Here is a 26240-nt window from a genome sequence, read left to right as displayed (position 1 = left end):
CTCACTGTACAGGGCAGATGGGCTAGAAAGGAAATTTTCTTTTTAAGAAGCAAAATATTACCAAAAGCCAAACTATAGCTCCACAATGCTGAACTGCATTAAACTAAATGAAATGGGCCTGAGGGTCTCTCAGGCAGTGGGGCCAGATATCATGTCTCCAATTCTTCCAGATAAGAGTTCCCTCACAGAGACCGAGGAAGATCACAAAACTCACAAAAAAAAGTTATAAGACTCAAAAAAAAAAAAAAAAACCCAAAAACTAAAAAAAACCTCCTAGAGGGGGAAGGATGCATTAGAGGAGCTGCCTGGAAGGACAGCCAGTGCTCCTAACCGCTCCAGCCACAGTCAGACTCCCTTAACTAAGTCTGGTTTTGTTTTCATGATGGTGAGCCTCTTCTTCTGGACCTCATGCTATTGGTTTTGATAAACCAACCTGCCTCCATCTTGGGCTTGAAAACTATCTTATAATAGAGACTAACTAGCCTCATTCCTGTTCATGATTAAATCTCTGTTTCTCAAGGATTCGGCTATGCCAGCCACACATGCTTCTGTACTTCTGTTCCAGGAAACAGCAAGCATGCCTTTGGTACAAAAGGTTATTATGGGGCTGGAGAACATGGTTCAGCAGTTAAGAGCACTGCCTGCTCTTCCAGAGGTCCTGAGTTCAATTCCCAGCAACTACATGGTGGCTCACAACCATCTGTAATGGGGTCTGGTGCCCTTTTCTGCTGTGTCCTAAGACAGTGACAGTGTACCCACATACATGAAATAAATAAATAAATCTTTTAAAAAAACCCGGAAAGGTTATTATGACCACCTGTTGTCATGACCGCCTTGTTATAACCACGTTGTCATGACCACTTCACCACCAGGTCTTTGTTACGATCAACTCGTTATGGTTATGTTCAGCTTCTGTAGCCCAACCTATTTGCTTGTCAAATCCCCCATTTGGAAAACCCCTATTCCTGAACTGTAAAAACCCTGGGCTGTGGTAGTGCATGTACAACTTTAATCCCAGCACCCAGGAAGCAGAAGAAAGTGGATCTCAGTGAGTTTGAGGCCAGCCTGGTCTACAGAGGGAGGTCCAGAACAGTCAGGGCTAGCTACATAGAGAAACCTTGTCTCAACAAATAAACAAACAACAATAACCGCAAAGGAAAAAAAATCCTTATCTTGCCCATGTCCAAGGCTGATCCTGTGAACTTCACCTTTAGGGAGAGACAGCTCATGCAGGGATAAAAATTAATTAATTTATTTGGCCATGATTTCAGTCCATGGTCTCTCATCTTGACTCCGTGGGATTAACAATTTCCCTCACTCAGAGCAGTCCAGCCCACCGCGACCTCCTTTGCCTTCAGGGTCACAAGAACAAATTTAGTCCCGAGAACCTCTGAATGTGTGCAGCCACCAATAGCCCCAATGTTTGCCCTTCCTGGTCTGCTCTTTTAGCTCTTCTTTGTACACCACCTACAGATGCTGGTGTCTAAACACAAGGAATGGCTTAGGAATAGTGCACCATGTAACTTGGCAGTACATACACTTTGCCTGGCTATCCCAATGTCTGGCTTTTAGCATCTTCATTCATACATAAGCAATTCTTAAAGGATGGGTCTGGTCAGCTCTAGGAGAATGTGGTGTACCAGTGCTGGCTGGGTTTTTTCCCTTGAGGGATGGCAACACATTATTCTGTTTCTACTTTCTCCAAATAAATAAATCTCTTTGCTCCTGTGTCTTTTTCTTTGGTTCCGGTTTATTTTTTCATCATACTTCACAGACAGCCTCCAAACATTAACCAGGGGATGGTGGGCATGTGTGTGCAGCAATATTAGTGTCAGTTAGCTTCCCCATAGGGAAGAAATGGCCGCCTCAGGGCCTTCAGTCACCAAGTGGCAGGTATCTGGAACCGCAGAACAGGATTAAGGAGCACAGTGGGCCTCTGGAGAGCTCTAGGGAGCAGCAGGAAGCAGAGTTCTTATCAGCCCCAGGCCTACCAGGGAGGTTGAGCTTATAGCTGGTGTACTCTAGCAAACCTCTGCCAACCTGATCACACCATTGGAGGGAGGAGCTGCCAAGAATCTCAATTTCCACCCCCAGCCCTTCCCAGCTTCCCAGGGTCCATAGGACCAGCAGGGGACCGGGGGAGGGGGGATGGGGAGCAGAAAAAGTTCCAAATAGTTCACAGAGAAGGGGCCAACCCTAAAGCCCCCACCTCTATGTGGGAAACTGAGATACTCAGGCCTGTATGAAGCAGCAAGAAGACAGGTTCCCAGGAGGGCTGTATAATCCCTGTGCCAGGCTCACAACATGTGTGCCTAGAGCATGGCATTCCTTTATTCCATAACTGCTCAGAAGCTAGGAGCCTCTGCAAGAGTGACAGGCGATGCTACCCCTCTCCAAACACAGAGTGGTGTTTTCCTTCTGTCAATCAGTAAGCACTAATGGGAAGCAATGGTCTAAGCTCTCTGGGCTGCACACAGAATGGTCTTTGGAGAAGGTTTCCGTTATTAGCAACTCCAGAGCAGAGCCTTCTGAGACATCAAGACCACAGGCTTGGCAGAAGAAGCAGCCAGTGAAGTCTTGGTCCTTCTGTAGTTCCCTGGGCAGTTGCTCTTACATCGTGTGCTCGTGTTTTGTCAGTCATAAACAAGATAGCATCCCTGCTTTCTGTTGTGGAAATTATTTAATCCCAATCCTGGATTAAACACCCCACCTTGACCATTTAGTTCCTGGATAAAGGAGACACACAACCTTTATATTGACAATAAGCCTTAAACAGCACAAGAGCTGGGCAGATATCTACTCTCTATGCTATTAGAATCTACTTTCCTATTGATAACCCTGAGTTATTACTTGCTATGTTTCATCTGGGCTGCTCTTAATCCCAATTGGCCAGCCCTCAGGGTCATGTTTTTATGACTCACCATGGTGTCTTCTACCTCCTTCTCTTCCTCCTCCTCTTCTTCTTCCTCCTCCTCTCTCCATCTCTCTCTGTATCTGTGTCTCTGTCTCTCTGTCTCTGTCTCTCTTTATCTTTCTGTCTCTCTCTGTGTCTGTCTCTGTCTGTCTCATCTCTCTGTCTCTGTCTCTTTGTCTCTCTCTCTCTCTCTCTCTCTCTCTCTCTCTCTCTCTCTCTCTCAGTTCTCTTCTGCACCCAAGCCTAAGCCCAGAGAAACCTAAACCCCACCTATGTCTCTTCTGCCCAATTATTGTCTGTCAGCATCTTTATTTACCAATCAGAAATAACTTGGGGCAAGGTCACATAGGGTGACTTGGTTCTACAGGCAGATTCTCTCCTCCCTGGGACAACCAGGTCTTGGGGGCTCAATATTAGCATTAGAATATAAGCAGTATCTGGCCAACCCACTACAGCTTTTCCACAACCAACCTGCCTCCCAACCTTGCTACTTAGAAGGTTCAACTGCAGGCAGTCACTGTTTGTTTTCTTATCAATAGCCCCCCGGGCCGGATCCTTAGAATCCTCCTTCCAGTCTAAGACAAAATAAGGCTTGACTTCCCAGCTGTTGTTCGTCCATAACGAGAACAAGGATTTTGCAGGATGTGAGTCCGTAGTTGGGCTCACTTCATTCTGCTCTCTCCTTCCTTCAAAGTGTGCAGCCTCCACCTTCAGACCGCCCAGCTCCAACTGCTCCAGGGGCAGACCTAGCAAGCACTTCAGACTCTACAAGCTTTACCTTCGCTTCCTTAGATTGGAAGGCAGTAGGGACTCTCTTTGTCCTGTGGACTGTCTGTCTTCCGCTGAAGCACAGGGCCTGGTGAAGCCTCCTCTGGGTGGCGATGCTTGCCTACTTGACATTGAGCAAAAGGCCCCAAGGCTGAGCTGGTAGACCTATGAGCCAGTGACTCTAAGACCTGGACTAGCGGATGACAAGTTGAGCCCTGTAGATTGAGGCCTGGCCTCTGTTCTTTATCTTGGCCTCTGTAACCAACCAGGTAGGTTATTGATAAAAATACAGATTTGAAAAATAAAATATATAGATCTACTGTACACGTAGAATGCAAACTGAATTTTCAGTCCAGATACCACCTTCTGGGACTCTATGTCCTGATAGCACCCCCAATCTAACAGCACCTCTAGAATCCCCATCAGGCCCAGGTCCAATCTCTCATGCTCTCCCTATACTCTAAGCAACCATGAACTCTGCTAAACATAACAGCCCCCAGGGAGGGAACTTGGACCAGAACTCCATATTGGACAGAACATGGCCATTGACCCACACTTGAACTTGGCAAAGATTTGCTGGTTCCCATTACTGGGCAGGAAGAACCAGAGGAAGACAGGGAGGGGCTTCAAACTTTAATGGTCACCTCTATTCTCCAAGTGTCTATCAAATATCCACCTTGGATGTTAGGAAAGAGAACATCTGTGCTGTAGATCATCTATAAACCCAAGTGGGCCATTTGCCTTGTGAAGATAGAATAAGAGCGCCCACCTGGCCCTTGTGTGATGAGAAACGCTGGAATCAGGTCAGCAGGAAAGAATTTCAGAGATGCTGCGCAGTCTCCCCAGACTCTGCGTGGCTCCAAATGTCCCCTTGCTTTCTGAAACCCCAGTGCGATAACACTGAGGGGTGTTGTGAGGTCTGTGGCTCAGCTAGAAGTTGAGGCAATGCTGAGATGTCAGATTGACAGATTGGCTGACATGGGCACTCATCGTCCTGGGAAAACTGGCCTGGCCCGGGCAGGAGACTAGCCAGGCACCACAGTGAATCTCGCTCACCGTGACTTGCAGAGCTTTTGGTGCTATGGATGAGTTGACTGTAACCTCTGTTCCTAGGATTCGAAGTGAGTTGCTATTCTGTACTAATTTAAATGACTGCATAGACTTAGATGAAATCCTGTGCGGCTGCTATCCAGCCCTTGGTGGAATTTGGAAAAGTAACTCAAGTGTCAGAAATAAAAAACAAATTTGAATTTCTCTTGAGAATCAAATAATTACAGAAGCATCGTTGAGCACACACACACACAAAACTGACACAGGATGATTGCTATTCTCACCATGAATGAGTCTGGTCCTCAGGCCTGCCCCGCCTCCTGCCGAGAGGAAGCAGCACCAGGTGGCAATACCACACTCTACCCAGCACCCCAGGCAGACTGTGGTCAGGCAAATGTGAGGCCTGGCTGCTTCTGCCCAGTGTGACACTCTTCTGAATGGCCGCTGGAACCACAGGCTTCCCTGAGGTTTGGTGGAGAATATCCAGCGCTCATCATTTCTTGAGGTTGCCCCACTAGCTTGCTCCTTCTTGTCCACCTCCCCAGACACCACCCACCAGCCCTTTAGTACATAAACCTTGGATGTGTCTCTCCCATTGCATTGCTTCCTAAGGAGTAACATGGTATGGTCCTCAGTTTATAGCAGTCTGAAACACATTCACACAGCACAGAACCCAGTACATTTGGGAAAACATTAGAAAGTAATTAGGTTTGCTGCTCAACAAGAAAAGAGAGAGCCAGGAGTAAAGAAGGACAGACAGACAGACAGACCCCCCCCCCATCCCTACACACACACACACATGAGTGGGGAGGGGAGATGGTGTACTGGCTGATTTTGTGTGTCAACTTGACACAAGCTGGAGTTATCACAGAGAAAGAAGTCTCCCTTGAGGAAATGCCTCCATGAGATCCAGCTGTAGGGCATTTTCTCAATTAGTGATCAAGGGGGGTTGGGGACCCAGCCCATTGTGGGTGGTGCCATCCCTGAGCTGGTAGTCTTAGGTTCTATAAGAAAACAAGCTGAGCAAGCCAGGGAAAGCAAGCCACTAAGTAACATCCCTCCATGGCCTCTGCATCAACTCCTGCTTCCTGACCTGCTTGAGTTCCAGTCCTGACTTCCTTTGGTGATGAACAACAACACGGAAGTGTAAGCTGAATAAACCCTTTCCTCCCCAACTTGCTTCTTGGTCATAATATTTGTGCAGGAATAGAAACCCTGACTAAGACAGACAGAAAGGAGGAAGTGGGGGACAGCCCCAGTGTCTGCCACCCCTTTACCGCCCCTCCCCCAGCTCTCTGACTCACATAAGTCTGAAAGCAACTAGCCAAAGCACTTCCCAGCTGACTCCAGCTGACTGGTTGCAGAATTAACCTGATCCACACGATGCCTGCTCTGGCTTCTTGCTGTCTGGGTGTCTGTCAACTGTTAACAAGCATGAGATTTTTTTCCCACCACCACTTTCTGGTTCTGTCTTTTGTTTCAGTTTCCTAGGTTGTTCTTTGAGGAAACAGCATTGGGGAAACTCAATGACCTCTGACACATGTCCCTCTGACTTCCAACTGCTCTGATATATCTCTTATCAGGGGCCTAACTATGAAAGGTGTTCAGGTCGCCACTAAGCCTCTGGTGCATAAAGAGGAGGAATTCAGCCTTCTTCTGAATCCAAACTTACAGCTGAACCCAAACCAATGTGTAATTAAACAATATCATGATAAAACTTGCACGCTTTAGTCTCAACGTTGATGGTCACACACTAGGTCCTGCATCCAGGGGACTGCACTCATCCCCTGCTGCTGCAGCTGTGCCTGTCCTCCAAGGTACCCTGCTTACTTGTCTCTCCAGTCCTGAGCATCCCAGGTCTCCCAGTTCTCATGTCTCTCCTGAAAGTCTCGGAGAAATAAGTTTAGGCAAGGTTACTTCACAATTTGACAGATCCATGCAGACACTTCTGCTGCTCAGTGGATTGCTAGGAAGAGAGCTGAGCAACTGCTGGCAACCCCGCCTGCCACAAAACATCCCCATTCCCTGGGTCTGTCTCCCTGTGACCAGTGGGCGCTGAGCTGCTGTTCCAGGCAGCAGCCACGATATTCTGCGTCATGAATATTTACCCAGCTCTAACGAACCAACCCCAACTACATTCTAACAGGTCACAAAACTTGCAAGGTTGGGTAGGGAGCAAGGTCTCCACAGCTGCCAGCAAAACCAGCTCCATCTTGCCCTGGGCACTTTGTCAAGGTTGGTCTCCCCTGATGGTCCCCAGGGGAAACTAGGCCTCCAGATGGAGCCTTATGCGAGCTGCCTGTTTGGGACACAAAAAGTCTACACAGAAGCAGCGTGGGACTAAATCTTCTCACAATGCTAGAAATGAGAAAGCGGAGTCCAGTAAAATGTCAGGTGTTAGTCACTGTTTGGGCCACATGATTGGCACCCATCAGGTGCAAACAGTGCCCTGGGGGGCGGAGGGGCTCAGCCATATGTACAGATGTTCCAGAACATTCTTCATAGGAGGAGGCTCAACAAGGAGCTGCCTCTGGAGGTCTCTTCAGGAAGACAGAAAGGGAATTGCCTGCACGGGAGAGAAGGCTGAGCAGTTAAGAACACGTGCTGCTCTTGCAGAGGACCTGACTTCAGTTCCCGGCAGCCAAAGAGTGGCTCACAACCATCTGTAACTCCGGTTTCTATGCTCTCCTCTGGACTCCACAGGCACCAGGAATGCACGTGGGTGCATGTACATACATGTAGGCAAAAACATTCATCCATATAAAATAAAATAGATCTAAAAAGAAAGAAAAGGGAATGGCCATGAGCCGAGGTGTCTTCTCCAGGAATCAAGACCCAAATGCAGAGTCCGTGGACAGGGCCCTGGCTCCTCGAGCCCCATGGCTGCTGCCGCCCAGCCCTAAAGGGTCTCTAAGATAACCCAGTCCTGATTTTTCCTTGCTTTTGCTTTCTGCACAAGGTGCTAACCCTAATGCATACACTATATCATCAACGTTTCCTAGAACCAAAGAAGATGCCTGGGTATGGGTACTTACAGTGCAGCTTTCCCTGCTCTGATGGCTCATCTTGTTCACGTGTTCCCCTGATTACATCTGGAATCAACTAAAATCAGCTGGGTGTGCCTGTGAGGGACTTTCTTGCTTGGATCATTTGAAGTGGGACGATCGATGCACTCTAAAACTAGGCCATGCCGTCTGGCGGCAGTCCACTTAAAAGGTTGCAGAGAAGGCCACTTTTGCTTTTTGCCTGTTTGCCCTCACTCACTGGCAAGATCATCTACCCTGTTGCTGAGATGTTCCTTCGCTGGTATTGAAACTGACTTCTTCGGGATTGCAACATGAACCAGAGAGCAGCAGCTCATTAGGAGTCCTCCGGGACTGCGGAGACAGTCTGGTGGCCTGAACACCAGTCACACCAACTGTCAAAGGTTTTGGGCCTTTCTGTTGGAAGACAGCCCAACCTGGCTGACCCCAAAAACAAACAAACAAAATAACTGAGGCTGGTCACTTGTAAAAAGAAAGAGGTTCCTTTCGCTAACAGCTCTGGGGGTAGAGGGGAAGGAGGGGAGGAGAGGGAGGGGGAGGAGGGGAGGAGGAGGGACAGGAGCCTGGTAGGTTGAGAAAGAAACATTCATTTTGCTAACAGCTGGGGGTGGGGGGTGGGGTGGGGGGGGGAGGTCTGGTAACTTGTTAAAGAAAGAGGTTCATCCCCTCCCCCCAACAGCTCCAGGGGTCCAGGTATCTATCATTAGCTGCTGCTTGGCTTGAAAGAGGGCATCCTGCCTACTTTACTGACCGATAGAACATTGCTGCTGCTGCAGCTTATGCAAAAGGAATATTGCATAGCAAGGCAGGAAGCCAGAGGGATGCAAGCAGGGGTCAGGCTTGCTCTTTCTGTCAACCCACTACCAATGTCAGGAGATTAATAATCTCCTTCTCCTTTCTGTCTCTGTCTCTCTGTGTGTCTCTCTGTCTCTGTCTGTCTCTGTCTGTCTGTCTGTCTGTCTGTCTGTCTGTCTCTCTCTCTCTCTCTCACACACACACACACACACACACACACACACACACACACGCACGCACGCACGCACGCACGCACGCACGCAGCACTATCCTTTACTACTTTTCAGTTTTACTTTTTAGTTTTACTTTCAGTGTGCTTGTCAAGTTGCTGAGTAGGGGTGGTATGGTGTACAATTTCCCCTCACACATAATTCGTGGGAAGAAACCCAAAGAGTGAGAAGCCAGCACCAGGTGCTGTCCAAGTGCTTCTGAACAGTACAAGCATCCAGTGGACCCTCTGTGGAGTTATGTGGGCAGAGAGGTCTGTGGGGGTGGGGGTGGGGGCAGAAGAGAGGCTCCCAAATGTCTACCTCTGAAACTAGATCCTGTGGCCATACAGGCCTCATGGCCAAAGGGAACATGACGCATATGGAATAGAAGCTGCTGTCAGCTGACCATTGGGTGATAAGCACCCAGAATGACCTCCAGTGGGTCCAGGGCCTTGATGAGAAGAGTCCTGGGCAGCAAAGAGTGCAACAGAGACGTCAGTGCTGTGTGCTTCCACACAAAAATGGTATGGATGGTGGGGTGGTTTGAACAGGTTTGGCCCTCACAGACTCCTGTGTTTGAATGCTTGGGCCATAGGGAGTGGCACTGTTAGGAGGCATGGCCTTGTTAGAGAGTGTGGCCTTGTTGAAGTAGGTGTGGCCTTGTTGGAGGAAGTAAGTTACTGTAGGGGCAGCCTTTGAGGTTTCAGATGTTCAAGCTATGCCCAATGTGCCTCTCAGTTAGTTTCCTGCCTGTGGATCAAGATACAGAGTCCTCAGCTCCTCCAGCACCATGTCTGCCATCATGCTGCCATGCTTCCCACCATGATGATAATGAACTAAAACCATAAGCTAGCCCCAATTAAATGATTTCCTTCACAGGAGTTGCTGTGGTCATGGTCTGTTCACACCAATAAAACCCTAACTGAGACAGCTGCCCATCACTGGCTTCAAAGGTGAAAACAAAACAAAACAAAACAAAACCATAAGCTGTGAGCCATGGGATGCAGAAGCTACAAAAAGAAACAGGTTCCCTAGGCTTACTGGCTCAACACCCTTGAGCTCTGTTTTCTCTCCCAGTGAGGTTCTATCACATTACTAGCCTCTGGAACAGTAAAGTAGCAAACCTCTGCTGTTTCAGTGCCTGAGTTTGCAATGTGTTTGTTACAGCAGCAACAGGGAACTCCTACAAAGAGTGAAGTTTAAAGTACCGCGTGACATCACAGACAACTGGTCAGATGTGGACTTCAAGGCCTGCCCCTCTTCTTAGAGACAAACTGACAGGCAAGTCACATGTATCCCTCATATGCAGATTAGGCCTTCTTGTCTGGGCTGCACACTGTTCCCAGACAATAGAAAGCTGAGGTCAGAGGATCATGGGAATGTGAGACTATGCTCAACCTGAGCTGCAGCCTCTTATATAACAGGGGTGAAGAGATAGATGGCTCAGTCAAGGGCTGAGCACAGGCCGTGACTCCATGCAGTGGCTGCTAAATGACTCCCACACTGCTCTGAGGCCCAGAATTCAGACTGGGCACCTCTAGTTTCTGCCAGATGACTGGCAGCTTTCCTGAGGGGTAGCCTGTTCCATAGGTGCCACTGAGGGAAGTCAGGGCAGGAATTGGAAACAGAGACCATAGAAAGTGCTCTCCAGATGCTTCTCATTGTCCAACCTTTTTTCAGGTCACAAATCTGGGGATGCTGACCTGACATCTATCCCAGGGATGGATACACCATCAGTATGTTCCAGGAGGCAAGTAAGGGATCCAAGTCCCTCTGGGCTATAGACTGCCACTCTGAGGCTGATGCAGAAGACCGTGAATGGAGCCTACCAGTGACTCTCTGGCCACAGGTGGAATGGGAGGTAGTTTGACTGATCTCTGCCCAGCCTGCCAACCGTCACGGTGGAACGTCCAGCTGGCACTCGCAAAAGCTGCAGCCTGGTTTCCACACCATAGGCAATGTGTTAACTGCTACCAGATAGCTATAATAGCTAATATATTTTTTAAAAGACTTTATTTTTTAATTAGATGTACGTATGTGCATCTGTATATGGTATGCACACATAAGTGTAGGTGCTTGCCCCTGTAGCTGGAGTTGCAGGTGTGTAAGTCATCTGACATGGGTGCTGGGAGCCCAACTCAGGGCCTGTGGAAGAGCAAGATGCTCTTAACAACTGAGCCATCTTTGTAGCCTAATGGCATTTAATCATAATTTCCCCTTTGGTGCCAAAATTAGTGAATGATACTTTCTGTGTTTCGGCGGGGGGTAGTAATTAAAGGAAAGGCCCACCCTGAATATGGGCCTCACAAATTCATAGGCAAGGGGTCATGAGGGGGGAGCAGGGTTGGGGGCAGATTGTGGGCCCGGGATATAACGAACGGAATAAGGTAGCTATTGACACATACAGTCCCTCTCTGCTTCCTGGGTACCACAAGGTGAGTGGCTTTTGCTCCAGGGTTCTCCACCTCAACATTCTGCCTCACATCAGGCCCAAGAGGATTGGGTCAGCTAACAAGGGGTTGTGACCTCTGAAGCTACAATCCAAGAGAAATCCTTCAAGTTGTTTATGCTGGGTAACCATGTCCCAAGCAGGATGACGTCATCTGTCCACTCAGGGTGGTCACTTCTCTAAAGTCACACCCCTAGAGCTACACCCTCATTAAGAGAGATTAACTTGCAGAATCAGAAGGCACACAGTGTTCTTGGCACCCTGGGTCACAGGCACCTAGGGCTTCAGCTGCACTGCTGCAGGGTGACAGGGTCTTAGCTTCTGTTTCCCTTCCTGGGGGTGATAGATCCCCACCGCTTGAATCCCCCAAGGACTCATCTGTAGAAAGAAAGACCAAGTGTTCACATATGAAACTCTCAGGCCTTCAGGTCTCCCTCAACACTATAGGTCTCACTGTACACCTCTAGAATACTGGACTCTACAACCTGGCCTTCCCAAAATATGCAAAGGGAAGCCGAGTGTGGTGGCAAATGCCTTTAATCCCAGCACTTGGGAGGCAGATGCAGTCGGATCTCTGTGAGTTCGAGGCCGGCCTGGTCTACAAAGCAAGTTCCAAGACAGTTAGGAAGATTATACAGAGAATCCCTATCTCAAAAAAATGCAGAGGGTCCCAACCATCAGACCAAGCCCAGAGCCCACAAGGGCTAGTAACTGAGTAAATGTGATACTAGACACTCTCCCTGAACACAAGGAAGCTTCCTAACCTGTGCAGGCCAATGCACATGTGAGCTTCTATCCTTTTGGTAGAATAAGCAAGAGCAGCTCTGTCCACAGGTCAGAATTTATTTCATAGCAACTCATTCATAGCATTTTTTCAAGTACAAGATCCTGTCCAACATCTTTGACACGGGAAAAGAGAAGAGCACGCGTTGGTAAGGCACCTGCAGAGGAGCGAGCGAGGCTCCCCTTTTGGCTTGAGACTTCTGGGTAGCTGCTCACATGTCTGTCGAGCAAAAAATGAAGTTATCAGAAAGTTTGCTTGCACACATGCTTGAGGGGACGAGCCTGCCACAGTGTGTTTTTCCAGGGAAGTCGGCCTACACTGAGTCAGGCTGAAGAGGCACCTCTCCACACAGCTCACAGGATCCTCCCCAGACACCAAGCTGAACATTCCAGCCACTTCTCAGCTTTGAAGAGAACCAACTTGACATCCCACCCAGGCACATGCTTTTAGATTTCTCAGCCCAAACCTCTATTTTCAAAAAGTAAAAATGCAGGGAAACCTCAAGTATGACTCCATAGGATGCAGGAACATTGAAAACTTGCAGGTCAGCATCAACCCACTAGATTTGTGACAAAAACAGTCCAGGGGTATGCACCCCAGAAGTGTCCAGAACTCACACAGCGTCCTTTCCGTCACTTCCTGGTGGCCCAGAGGCAGGGTGTGAGGTCCAACAGCCCTGGCACTAGACTTCAAGTTTGTGTTCTCAATGCTCATTTCCTTGGTCTCAACTACACTGGCTTTATTATAACATTTAAAATTAAATAACTCACTCTTCCCCACCAACCCTCTGTACACAGGGCAGGCAAAGCCCCACTTGCAGGCTGGCTTTCCAGACAGCCATGCACAATAGGATAAACTCAGTCACTAAGTCAGTTACAAACATTTCCATAAGTGAAACAATGTTACCACTCGGGCCACAAGGAAACACCTCAGGAGAATATGGCTAATATCATTCACAAACAGTTCATATACTCTAGTGGTTCAGCAATTAGCCTTTTAATGATGTAAGTCAGTCCTATTTACCAGCAGGAAGAAGTCTTTGACCTGAAATACAGCCTGTTCTTTTGCTTTTTTTTTTTCTATAGAAAAACATAAGATTGATTTTTTTTTTTAAATAGTAAGAAAAAAAATTCACAGACAGAGAATTTTGTTACCAGGTGGCCAAAAAGAGGTTCCTTGCCCACAGCAAACTGATAGCTGTGATTCACTGTCTGGTTCCTATGGTGTCTCGGAAGTACCTACACCCCTGTGAAAGAGCTTTCCTGACCCAGGGCTGTCTCAGAACAGTCGGTCATAAGACTCTCGCCTTAAAGGACAAGTGCCACAAGCAAGACCCACAGTGAGAAGCCGCTGGTGGGTAAGGCCTCGCACATACCTGCCTCCCAAAACAGTGCCCCCCTAGTCACAGGACCCTGAAGGCACTGGGGTTCAAAGCATCTTCATCCCACATTTTAAGATGACCTGAAAAAAATGTATAAATTAAGATCCTACAAAATGATGTCTGTTCAAAGAAGAGGAAGGCGTGGTACCCTGATACCTGCAGCCATGCTTGTGGGTCTCAGGGTTTCATCAGGAAACCAGCCAGTGTGTGGTGTGTGTGTGTGTGTGTGTGTACAGACAGACATTTCCATGGACTTAAGAAAAAAGTGTGTGTGTGTCCTACAACCATCGACTATGGCCTCTCAAGGTGGCCTGATTCCTTGCACATGGGACAATGTGAGCACAGCAGCTTAAAGGCCTCAGACAAGCACCTCCCCAACCCCCTGCTTTCAACAGCAGGACACAGATGCCCATCCATAAGCCAGTCCTGAAAGCAAGGAGCACTCTCTGATCTCTCATGAGTCGTTCCGTGAAGAAAATGTCAGGTGTGCACCCAGCACTTGCCTCCCAAGAGGCATCTCCACCATTTTCATAACAACATAACTGGTCATGTGATTTAAAAAAAAAAAAAAGAAAGAAAGAAAAACCGTAACAAGCAAGTGTACTGTTCTGTCAATACAATGCCAGTAGGCTGTGGGATGTTTTGGTTGTTTTTAAAATCCTAAGGGACTCTGAGTAAACAGAAGGGATGGGCACGAGGTTTCGTAAGCAGAAGGCTCTCACTGTTTTCAGATTTTTGCTCTTACAAAACCAGGGATGGTTTGTGTGGTTTCAAAGCTCACGCTTATTCTCACCAAGTCTGGTGCACACGTGTCCTGCACTGAGCACTCAGTAGCCCTTAATCAGGAGAAGGTCCTATTCTCCTTTGTCCTGTACAATGCAGCAGAGCTTCCTGCTGACACCTAGCTTTGAAGAGCCCTTTTCATATGACATATAAATTAATCCAGAGGTCTACAGCTCTAAATTTCCAGACTTATGGGAAAAAAAATTTAACTTTCAAAAATTTTTAAACATATTTTGCATATGAATCTCAGCCCTAAGCTCACACACAGGAAGTTAAGGGCGGAAGGGGATGCTTTGAGGGCTCATCCTATGACCACAGCCACGTCATAAAGAGTTGTTGCAGCTTAAACACCAGCTGTTTGCGAAAGTCAGGCCAGGCAGCAATACTTCCTCCACCAAGACTTGGACAAGTCCCGCACCTTATCCGGGGTCCTGCTTTTAGACTTCTTTGGCTGTAGCTGGGAGTCTGAGTGCTGGATACCAGCAACAATGGCAGCGTCGAAAACCTCTTTGAGGTTTTTCTGAGTCAAGGCTGAGCACTCGATGTAGGAGACAGCTTTGACTTCCTCTGCGCACAGCTTCGCCGCCTCTTCGGGCACTGGCTTCTCTTTGCACTTGTCCAGTTCGATGAGCACTTTGACGTCTTCTCTGAGATCCGACTGTGTCCCAACCAGGATGATGGGGGCCTTAGGGCAGTGACGTCGAATCTCTGGAACCCACTTCTCGCCCACATTCTGGAAGGATGTGGGGCTCACCACGCTGAAGCACAGCAGGAAGATATCTGTGTTGGTGTAGCAGAGGGGCCTCAGCTTGTCAAACTCGTCCTGAAACCAAGCACAAAGCCATTACCCTTGTGAGCTCTTTCCACCTTAGGAAGTGACCTTTAGGGACCAGATAGTCACAGAAGACCTATGTTTTTATAAAGAGGAGCCAGTGTCTCAGACCTGCCCTGCTGCCTGCCCTTGGGACACAGGTGCAGCTTCTATAAGCTCTGAGGGACAGCACAGCCTTAACACTCCACATATGCTCTTGGTGACTATGACTACCATGCCATATGCTATAGAAGGCACTCAAGGCAGATGAGACCTTGCTTTTTCTGGCCTTCAGCTCACAGCGACCCCAACTCTCTTTTTTAACTCTTGGAACTTGACTATTCTTAAAGTCAGTACTCATCCATGTTGATACCCAAGACTTGACTTCCTTAAACTCTGTTCTATTAACAGAACTCCCTTCTGAGGTCCAGCCCTGCTCTGCCTGACCACAACTTTAAAGGATGCTGGTGCCTCCCACCAGCCCCAGCGCACAGCAGAGAACCACGCTCCTCAGAAACAAGAATGACTTCGAAGTGAGATCAGGGATCTGTGTAGACCACTAGCAGTAGCTGTTTGAAGACCTGGTACCCTTCCTCGCTGCCACCCAGACAACCGTTAGTCCATTCTTGTCCTGGCTGTGTTTTCCCTTTTTCCCTTCCTCTTACTTTTCTTCCTTCTTTCTGCTCTGCAAATGGCTAAGCTTCCACGCCGTGTTTCAGACAGACAACATAACTGCAGAATATGCACAACTGTCCTGTAGTACAGAGACCTGGAGCAGGTGAGTGAGCACAGATGTCCTGCAGTCTACCAACAGACTCTCCCAACTCCACAGACAACAGGCACGAGCCAGGATCTGTGTCAACAGCTCCTCCTGTCAAGCATCTTATAGACCCCCGAGGCACCATTTCCAGCTCACAGGAAACCCCAGCTCAGCCTTATCTGAGAAAAGCCTTCCCAATGGCTCACCCCAATCTGAAATGTGTCTGTGTGCGCACTGAAATCCTCCAGCATCCAACGCCAATGACTTCCCAAGACAGGAAAACATCAAATGTGTTCAATGTTTTCCATTACTCAGTTGGCAGGCACTGATTACCTACAGGCCTATCTACAGGCACAGCATTCTTTAACTATGGCTGCCTTAGTTGGGGTTTCTATTGCTCTGATAAACACCATGACCAGAAACAATACAGGGAGAAAAGAGTTTATTTGATTTTCCATCCTACAGCCCACCATCCAGGGAAGTCTGGCAGGAAATGGTGGCAGGAACTGAGGCAGAGGCCATGGACGGGTGCTGCTGACTGGCTTGCTTATATCTTGTTTTCTTATATCAGCCCAGGCGTGGGACCTCCCACAGGGATCTAGGCCCTTCCACATCAATCACTAATAAGAAAATGAACCACAAGCTTGCCACAGGCCAATCTGTCAGGGATGTGTATTAGTTATGTCTCTATGGCTGTAACAAAACACAATGGCCAAGGCAACTATTTAAAGAAAACAAAAAACTTTTAATTGGCCTTATGGTTTCAGAGGACTAGCTTGAGTCCATGATGTCAGAGCAAAGGCACAGTGTAGGAACAGCTGAGGGCTCACATCTTGATCCATAAGGAGGCAGAGAGGGCACACTCACAATGACACCAGTCTTTTGAAACCTCCAAATGGCCCCCCATGACACACCTCCTCTAGCAAGCCACACCTTCTAATCCTTCCCAAACAGTTCCAGCAGTGGGGACCAAGTATTCAAACAAATGCGCATATGGGGGCCATTCTCATTCGAAGCACTACAGAGCATTTTCTCAATTGAGGTTTCCTCTTCCCAAATGACTCCAGTCTGTATCAAGGTGACACAAAACCCAGCCAGCACAGGCTGCTTTTTTGGCTTAAAGGAACCCACATCAGTCTTATTTGCTAATCAGCCCTTCTTTGAGGATTTGCTCCCACTGTGGGTCAATAACCCCATTGGCAACATGAGTTGAAGGTTACAGAGCTCTGGGCTGGAGAGATGGCTCAGCGGTTAAGACAAAGGTCCTGAATTCAAATCCCCGCAACCACATGGTGGCTCACAACCATCCACAATGAGATCTGACGCCCTCTTCTGGTGTGTCTGAAGACAGCTACAGTGTACTTAGAGAGTTACAGAGCTCACGGGATAGAACCCAGCAGCTCTGGGAGTCTCTGCCCCCAATGAGTTCCCAATATGTGAAAGCTGAGAAAGAATGATTCAGGTTCTTATTGCCAACCCTGTGCTGAAAGAACAAATGTAGAAGCTTAACCAGGCAATTGGGCCAGCTCAGGGGACTATTCCATGAGTCACCTCTCCTTGACTGAGCCTTGAGCAAGGAACACAGACCTGACCAGGCTCTGACTAAGGAGCCGGACAGGTGAGGCAGAGATAGCCGCCTGTGCAGTGCGGACCAGAAACCTCATGGATTGGCACGAGATGAACTTTTGGCTCCTGGAGAATGAAGAAACCGCCCTTCCTTCAGCAACACCATCTGCTCCCAGGCCAGCTATGGCTCCTACAGCTCCTATCCATCTCTGCTCTGTTTGCACATGAGACCACAAGTCCAAAGTTAAATGCTCACCGCCCTGATGGGGAAACTCAAAGGCAGCAGAAGTGAATTCTGGGTATGTTTGTCTCAGCAGAGCTACCGCTGGGGTTCTGGATCATATAACAGCAGGGATACCCATCCATGCTCACACCCCATGACCTGGCTAACCTGAATTCTCCTTCCTTCTCCTGACCACAGAAGGAAAGTGCTCCTTTGTCAACATGAAAGTGTCATGCTGGGCAGTGGTGGCACACGCCTTTAATCCTAACCTAAATAAATGATATATAAATATATATAATGATATATAAATATATATATAAGTAACTGCAATCTACTGATCCATTTGATTTTTTTTTTTTTTTTGGTTTTTCGAGACACGGTTTCTCCATGTAGTCCTGCCTGTCCTGGAACTCACTCTGTAGACCAGGCTGGCCTCGAATTCAGAAATCTGCCTGCCTCTGCCTCCCAAGTGCTGGAATTAAAGGTGTGCGCCACCACCGCCCAGCTCATTTGATATTTCTTTTAGACAGGATCTCACTGTAGAGCGAGGCCCAGGCTAGCCTTGAACTCACTGTAGCCCAGGCAGACCTGACCCTGTGATCTTCTTGGACCTGTGTCTCAAATATTGAGATTACAGGCCTGAGCCACAACTCTCAGCTCATCCCCCGGTTTCTTGGAGATAATATGAAAGCAATATCGAACTCCCTTTTAGAAATGCTGAGTTGGTTTTTTAATGTAGCCATCACCTCTCAAAAACCCATGGCCAAGGCTTTTCTCTGCACTGTGCTGTTTTCCTGGAGCTCAGAACTGGTCTATTGTCCCCAGGTCTGCAGCAGGCAAGCCCACAGCTGTCTCCTGGCTGATGGCTCACACGCTCTAGTTCATGAACCAAACCACATGGAACCTTGTGGTGTGTCAGACTGCAACTCAGGACTCATCTTCCAAGGAAAGTGCACTTCCTCAGAAGCCAAGGTGGCAGGCAGAGACATCTAAAGGGCGGTAGAGTGATTCCTGAGCCAACATCCTAGCAATTCCTTACTGGGGCCCATGAAGTCTATGCCTTGGGGTTCTTTGAGTTTCCTGCCTTCTCTCTGTTCCTCAGGGTGCTATAGCAACTACATATTTCTGTCCATGTTCTACAGGTGGGAAAGCCCAGCCTCTTCCATCTATATTAAACAACCCAGAGGACATCATGCAAAAAGAGAAAGACCCAAGACTTTCTTTGATGTTTTCCTTCGTTGGCATGCTGGTCTCAAATGCCCCATAGAGTCAATGATCTTTGAGCTTCTGATCCTCCTGTCCTTCTCTCCCAAGTGCGGAGATTACGGTGTGCACCACCATGCCTGGCATTTCTGCAAGACTGTGTCTTATGCCTAGACTGTCCTTGAACTCGGCCCAGGTTGCCTTTTAACTTGTGGCAAGCCTTCCGGTGCAGCTTCCTGAGAGCCAGAATCACAAGCACGAACAAGTATGTCTGGATTTTGATGTTTCCTTCCCACACAGTGACATACTGATGGTGTTTGGCTTCTCCCACTCATAGCAAAGGTGCCGAACAGCTTTCCCAGCAGGATGGCAACTCCGTTGCTACATTTATCACTAGACTGACAGTCCATTAAGACAGCCTTGTCCTCTGTCTCCTCGAGTCTCAGGAATAAGCCAGTCCCGAGTCCCAAGTTTGCTGTCTTACAGTAATGAGTTACCTAACAGTAAGTAAAGGAATTACGTATCCCCATTGCACCCTGTCTGCATAGAACCAGACATCAGGAGAGACGAGTTCGATGTCACCTGGGCACCTGAGTACTTAGGACCTCAGTGGCTAGAACAGCTTCTAGGGCAGCTTCAATCAGACCCAAAACCCTTCTGGAAGGCACTAAGGGGATCCTACACCTACACCTCCTGCCTGGCTTCCTTTTCTAGTGTTTTGCCCTGAGACAAGAATGACCAGAGTAGCCCTGTCTTTCACTGCTCAATTTACGGTGGCTCTGACCACTGCTCTAGAACTGGAAAGACAGGTGTTGACATAAGCTACTGCTTTTTTTCCCCCTTGGACAAGCGTTCAAGTTTCAGGTTCATTAGCCTTGAATCAATGAATTATAAGATATGAGGGGCTTCCTCTGAGAAACGGTTACAAACCATTACTGTGGTTTTGCTTTTTTAGCTTAAGCTAGGCTGTGAGAGGTACCCGAAAGTCCTAAGATAAAGGACAGTTCCCGCCACTGCCTCCTGCAGCTCCTTCCCAGAACAGGCAGACCCTGTCTCACTGGCCCAGTGTCCTTCTGGGCCTCCTCCTCCTCCTCCTCCTCCTCTTCCTTCTCCTCCTCCTCCTCCTCCTCTTCCTCCTCCTCCTCCTCCTCCTCCTCCTCCTCTTCTTCCTCCTCCCACTGTGGTGGGCCTGCTTCACCGGGTTTCACAATGAGCCAGTTACTAAGGGAATCATTTGGAAACTGCAAAGGTTGTTTGGAAACCTTTAAAAGTCTGTTGCCTTTCCCAGTGCTGAGCTGTGTAACTTGATACCGACCTGTCCCGCAGTGTCACAGAGCTGGAGTCTCACAGGCCGCCCATCTACTGACACCACAGCTTGAGGGGGGAAAGAAAAAAAGAGCAAGATGATTATCAGGACATCTTTTACCCTCTCAGCAGATTGGCAGTTCCTGCTCAGGCTTCTCTTAGTGAACTAAGTAAGGACTTGGCTAAGCCCAGAAACCCATGGAAGTGTACAAATGTCCCAAGGTGGGGGGCTCCCTTCACCACAGAGCAGGAGGCAGCAAAGCCCTGACCTCTGGAAGGTGCCCCGGAAGGCTAATGTTTTCCTTTCAAGCCTGGAAGATTAATTTTCCTGTCACCCTTGTTTCAAAGGGTCTAGAAACAACATGGGGCGGGGGGGATTAGGTGGGAACCAACTCTGTTCTTTTAAATCAGTGGACAACCTCATAGATAATCCTGTTTTCTCTTGGGAAAAGATCTCCCAGCTTCAGGGTTGATCATAAAACTCCAGCAGTTTTGAGTTGAGAACTAGTGCAAACACAGGCAGCCTATCACCCCGTTCGTGGAAATGGGCACTTCTGTCATTTCAAAAAGAGGATTAAAAAGAAAAGCTGGCAGAGAGAAGCCACACAGGTTTTTCACCTGGGCCCAGAGATGGGGTGAGAGCAAGGGCCCCCATCCAGTAAAGACACGGAGGTTTCAGCTTAAATTAGGCAATTTGTCTCCTTCTGATAGCCTCTCTGGTTGTTTATAAATGTTTATGCTAGTGAGCGGTGGAGGGGATACTATGCACTTCTGTTTTATCCATAAGGTCTCTGAAAGAGAGGCAATCAGAGACTGGCCACGGAGACTGGAAGTCAGAAGTAAATTTTTTAGGAGGAAGATTTTTCACATTAGATTAATTCGATATTTTTCGTAACTATTTTTTAAAATTCCAAAAAAAAAAAAAAGACTTTTTAAAAATCAAGAGAAACGATTGCTTTACTTTTGTTATCTTTGTATGATACACTGAGCCCACCCACCCTTGAGAACTTCTGTAAGGAAACGACAAGCTGGAAGGACTGGGCCAACCGTCAGAAACCGAGACAGCGCAGGCGGGGCGCAGGCCAGGCAGGCGCTGGGCTCAGAAGAAAGGAACGTTCTCGCAAGCCCCAGCTCTCCTCCCCGGGGCTCCTGGCCCGGCTCACACACCGGAGCAATCCCAGTTGCTCCAGGCGGAGATCCGCTGGAACTGAGCCGCCCCGGAGAGCGCAGGTGGGAAGGGCACCTGAGCTGCAGCTCGCTCCGGAGTCCCGGAGCCCGATCGGTCGGACACCCGGCCGCCGCCCCGCCGAGCCGCTGCCCGGAGACCCGCGCCGCCCCGCGCCGCCCCGTGCCGCCCCGCGCCTCCCAGCCCGAGGCCGCGCCCCGCCCGGCGCTCACCCGAGAAGTTGTCGAAGGCCGTGGGGATGTACTCGGTGGGATAGCCGTTGGTGGTGTAGCTGACCACCAGGCTGGTCTTGCCCACCGCGCCGTCGCCGACCAGCACGCACTTGACGCCGCGTCCCTCGGCGCCGCCCGCGCGCCCCCGACCCCCGGACACCCCGGGCCCGCGCGCCCCGCGCCCCCCGCGCTCCCGGCGAGGCGGTACCGGCGGCGCCGCCGGCGGCTCGCAGCGGACGGGCAGCGCCGACCGGCCTTGCTGCGGGGCCATCGCGGGCGGCGGCCGCGAGACCAGCTGCCACCGGCGGACAAAGGCGGAGCGCAGTCCGCACTCGGCTGGGCGACTGTGCCCGCGCGGCCGCGATGTGGCCGAGCCTGCTCCGCCGGGCTTCCCAGCGACACCGGCGGGCGGGGAAAGAGGCGGGTCCGGCGGCGCCTTCTTCTCTCCTAGACCACAGCGCCCCCGTCTGCGTGCCGCGCTGGTGAACTACGCCGGCGCCTCGAAACCGTACGGCTGGCCGAGCTGGCTCCACCACGCCAACCCACGCGGACCCTGAGCTACCCCTGGCCCCTGCTGTGGGCTTCTCATCCCCCCACCCCACCCCACCCCCGCCACCCCGCGACCCCTCTCCCGGCTCCTTCCCAAGCTTCCTTTCCTCTCCTTGTTCTCCAGGGCCCTCTGCCCTGCCCCCTCCTCCTCATCCCTCTGTTCCTCATTCCCTCCTGGCTCTTTCTCCTCCCTCTGCTCCTTCTCCCTCCTCAGGTCGCCTGTTCTCTTTCTTCTCCACAACCTCCTCCTTTCCGCGGTCTCCCTCTCACCACGTTCACCCTGCTTCTTCCTCTCTCCCTGTTCCCCCAGCTGCCCTTGCTCCTCCACCCAGATGACTTGGTTTGGAGGGGTAGAGTGCTGTGGGCCCTGGCTGCTTTAGCAGTCCCCCAGAAGGAGAGATTATTGTCCTAGCAGCCTGTCCTCTTGATGAGCAGGACTTAAGTTTGATTGTACACCAATGTATGATTTTTCTGGTAAAATCATTGATTCTCATTTGGGTACAGGATACCACCCTTCGTTAGCGCTCCCTCTCTGGCGTGCTGTGACCTTGTGCATACTCATGGTCCAGCAAATTTCCTTACAGCCTTTAGTTAAATGCAATTTTGGCTGCCTACGTATTTATCGGGAAAGCTAATGGTCTGTTCATCTTGTGCTGCCCTTTCTCTGCCTGGTCACTAATGCTTCTGATGTGCTTCTGGTGTAAGAGCTGTGCGCTGTTAACATTAATATTATTTCGCTGGTAGTAAAGATAAGAGCTAGGGGGCTGGAGAGATGGCTCAGTGGTTAAGAACACTAGCTGCTCTTGCCAAGGTCCTGAGTTTGAATCCCAGCAACTATATGGTGGCTCTCACAACCATCTGTAGTGGGATCCGATGCCTTCTTCTGGTGTCTGAAGACGGCTAAAGTGTACTCATATAAATAAAATAAATAAATCTTTAAAAAAAAAAAAAGACAAGAGCTAGTAAATACTCAGCCTGTATTATGTCCTAGATGCTGTTGTAACCATTCTGCCAAAATTAACTCCTTTAATCTTAGTATTACTTGTACCCATTTTACAGCCAGGACAACCCGAGGTACAGAGATGCTAAGTGACAGGTTGAGTTCCATAAAGGAAATGACAGTGCCAGCATCCTACCTGGCACCCTGTATTCAAAGGCATACAATTTGGCAAGTGAGACTTTCAAAGATGGTGTGGTCACAGGAATACAAAAGTGGGTCTCTCAAGAGGTGAGTTCTTCAATCCAGGATTCTGGCTGGTAGAATGCACCATCATTCAGGGCCTCAGTACTGTCAGCCTTGAAAGCTGCAAACTATTTTCTGGTCTGGGGTATGGAACCCTAGGATCTGACCAAAGATGACTTGGAGAACCTGGGAATTCAAAAGTCTCCCACACAGAATCTGAAGAACAGGAACAGGCCATCTTGGAAATGGACTAAAAACCTGGTACACTGTCTTCTGCAGTGAGACAGACCAGAGCAGCAAAAAGACTGGGAACTCCCAGGTTAAGACCATTCGGCCCTCTTTTGCCCTTGGGCCACCTGAATTCCTCTGCTCTGTCTGATCAAGTAAATAGATTTGTTTGAGCCTTTGTGTCTCCTTGATGACACTACAATAACTCTTTTTGCAAAACCATTGCTACAGTATTGGTTTCTATGCATGTCTGGCGCAAGCCTTTGCTTGATGTTACTGTTAAGACCTGATGAAGTGGGCACATGATACTATGTTTCTGTAGATGTTGCAAACTATTTCTTCTTTAATCATTGTGGGTTAGGGCCATTGTCCATTTTATGTCTAACTTCCCAACATATGGAGTGGCCTTGAAGTAGCTGTGAATATTTTGGGAAGCAAGCCAAGAAAAATAAGGCTGGAGAGACATGTTGTTTGTGTTTAATGGGACATAGAGCCAGGAGAAGGGCGATAAGGGAGGAGGCATGGGAGCACTTTCCACTGGGGTCAACGGAAGCCAAGAGCCTATGCTGCTATGAACCTGAGCCTCTCCGACTGGTGTGTAGTACATACTTCGTGTCTCATTCAGAGCTGCAGACACAGCTACAGAGGTGTGGGAGCAGTGCCCAAGGCTGAAACTGCCACCCTCTGTGCCAATCTTGTCAGCTCTGCTTCCCCTCAGCATTGGCGGATCCAGGAGCAAAGAGCTGCCGAGCCTGAGATGAGTGAAACTCAGAGTCCGACTGCTGCAGTGCTTTACCAAACAAAACCAAAACCAACCAACCAACCAAACAAACAAACAAACAAACAACAATAACAGACCAAACACTTGCTGGTGGGCCCAGCATGCTCAGTTCTGACTGCTTAGCTTCAGGAATATATCTGAAGGCAGGGGATGCAATTGTAAGTGTTGGTCTTAATCCCCGTGTTTGTAAGGCAACAAACCTGTAGTCATCCCATAAAGCACAGATTCCATGTGTATCTCTTATTACTCATCCTGGTAGAGATGTATCTCAGACTTGAAGGAGTCAGAAGGACAGTAGCTAAAAAGTTCAGGAAGAGGAGTAAGCACTATAAAGTTGTGCCAAGCATCTGATAAGAATACTATGGCTTTTTTGTTTTTGTTTTTGTTTTTTTAAGTTTACAGCACTTGTTAGCTTTTATACTATGTAAGTCATTTTGATATGTTTCTTTCTTTCCTTATTTATTTATTTTTTGGTGGTGTTGTTCATTTGCTTTTGTTTTGTTTTGAGACAGGGTTTCTCTGTGTAGTCCTGGCTGTCCTGGAACTCACTCTGTAGACCAGGCTGGCCTCGGACCAGAGATCCCTCTGCCTCTGCCTCCTGAGCTTTGGTGCTAAAGGCATGGACTATCATGCCTGACCCAGAATTTTAGTTTTTAAATTCTTATCTCCATGGGGCCCTCTTGCCCAACTCTGAACATCCCTCAAGGCCCTAAAGGTCCCTCATGTTGTCTATGAAACTGAACTGCACATGTGTACATGTGCAGCCAGCCCTGTAGCTAATTAGATTGCCCAGGCTGCTAGTTCCCACCCACTGGCAGTGTCTCCCCATGTTCTAGCACCAAGCCAATACCGGTCCTTACTCTCCTTTTCCACTGAGAGATACTGAGGAGAAAAATGAGAAGAAACCGTCAACATTTTTTGTGAGAGAAGATGGGAAATATCCTGTGAATGAGCTGCCGTCAGAGCATCTGGTAGGATCTTGGCCAAAGTCTCTACTGCCAGTATCATGGGGAAAAATTCTGACACAGGGCCCAGTTTGTGAGCACTGGCTCCTTACCTACAGACATCCTAATCTCACCCACCCTCCATCCTCTTGCTAATAATTAGAATTAATAAATTAAGAACTCTCATTAGGATCATAAAGTTCAAAGTGTAAAAATCAATCATTAATGTTGACCGGCAAGAATAATATTTTAAAACAAAATATCTGTTCCATTTTTACCCATTAGGAAAGATATGCAGTATGAACTCAAAAGGGCATTTTCTGAAAATCTAGGAGTTAATTTTTTGGTAGCTCTCTAACATAGCGTCCTTCCATATGGTGACTGGGGGATCCAGCCTGCTTATATCTGTGAAGGTCACTGGTGATCAATGCATTTTTTTTTTCTGCCTTCACATGTAACAGTGAAACAAACTAAATATCCAAAACAGTGAAATGGGTATAGTATCTATAAAAACATGTTACAGTATTCAATCAAGAAGATAATGGATAGGGCTGGGGACGTGGCCCAGGGAAACAAATGCTTACCACTGAAGTATGAGTTCAAATCCCAGAGCCCAAGCCAGATGTGCCAGTGGACACCTGCAACCTCAGTGTGAGGGGTGGAGACAGAGAGGCCCCCAAAATTCACTGGTCAGTCAACCACACTGAATCAATGAGCTTCAGGTTGAGCAATAAACCTTGTCTCAAAAATAAATGTAGAAAGCCATCCAGAAAACACACTCAACATGAATTTCTACCTTCCAAACACAGGCGCACACATGTGCATATACCAACACCAGCAAATACACATATACACATACCAAACCATAACATGCATACATACACACCACACCATAACACACACACGCACACACTATCACACGCACACCACACCATAACATACACACCATTACACATCACACACATCACCATAACACATATATACACACAATCTCATACACACCATCCCACACATACACTCACACCATCACATACATACACACACAACATCACACACACATTCACGCCATCACACACACACATACCATAACACACACATGCACACACACACCA

The 26240-nt window shown here is 48.5% G+C and overlaps 1 protein-coding gene across 1 annotated transcript; it reads right to left on the bottom strand.

Moving 5' to 3' along the window:
* Positions 1-12054: 12054 nt before the first annotated feature.
* On the bottom strand, positions 12055-21859 carry Rhou (ras homolog family member U). Its single transcript, XM_031341755.1, has 3 exons — positions 21444-21859; positions 20056-20114; positions 12055-15000 (listed from the first exon to the last, which is right to left on the bottom strand). Exons 1-3 carry the CDS (start codon positions 21712-21714, stop codon positions 14545-14547), a joined length of 786 nt encoding a protein of 261 aa, XP_031197615.1. The 5' UTR covers positions 21715-21859; the 3' UTR covers positions 12055-14544.
* Between the last annotated feature and the right edge of the window lie 4381 nt (positions 21860-26240).

The sequence above is a fragment of the Mastomys coucha genome, unplaced genomic scaffold (genome assembly GCF_008632895.1).
Source record: "Mastomys coucha isolate ucsf_1 unplaced genomic scaffold, UCSF_Mcou_1 pScaffold22, whole genome shotgun sequence".
NCBI lineage: Eukaryota > Metazoa > Chordata > Mammalia > Rodentia > Muridae > Mastomys > Mastomys coucha.
Note: the sequence above shows the minus strand (reverse complement) of the source record. Positions and strands in the feature narration are given on the sequence as shown.

Coding starts and splice junctions, on each gene's coding strand:
- Rhou (XM_031341755.1), bottom strand. CDS start 21,714: ATGGCCCCGCAGCAAGGCCGGTCGGCGCTGCCCGTCCGCTGCGAGCCG. Junction 20,115..21,443: donor GGCCTTCGACAACTTCTCGG/GTGAGCGCCGGG, acceptor TCCCCCCTCAAG/CTGTGGTGTCAGTAGATGGG. Junction 15,001..20,055: donor TCTGTGACACTGCGGGACAG/GTCGGTATCAAG, acceptor GCTTGGTTTCAG/GACGAGTTTGACAAGCTGAG.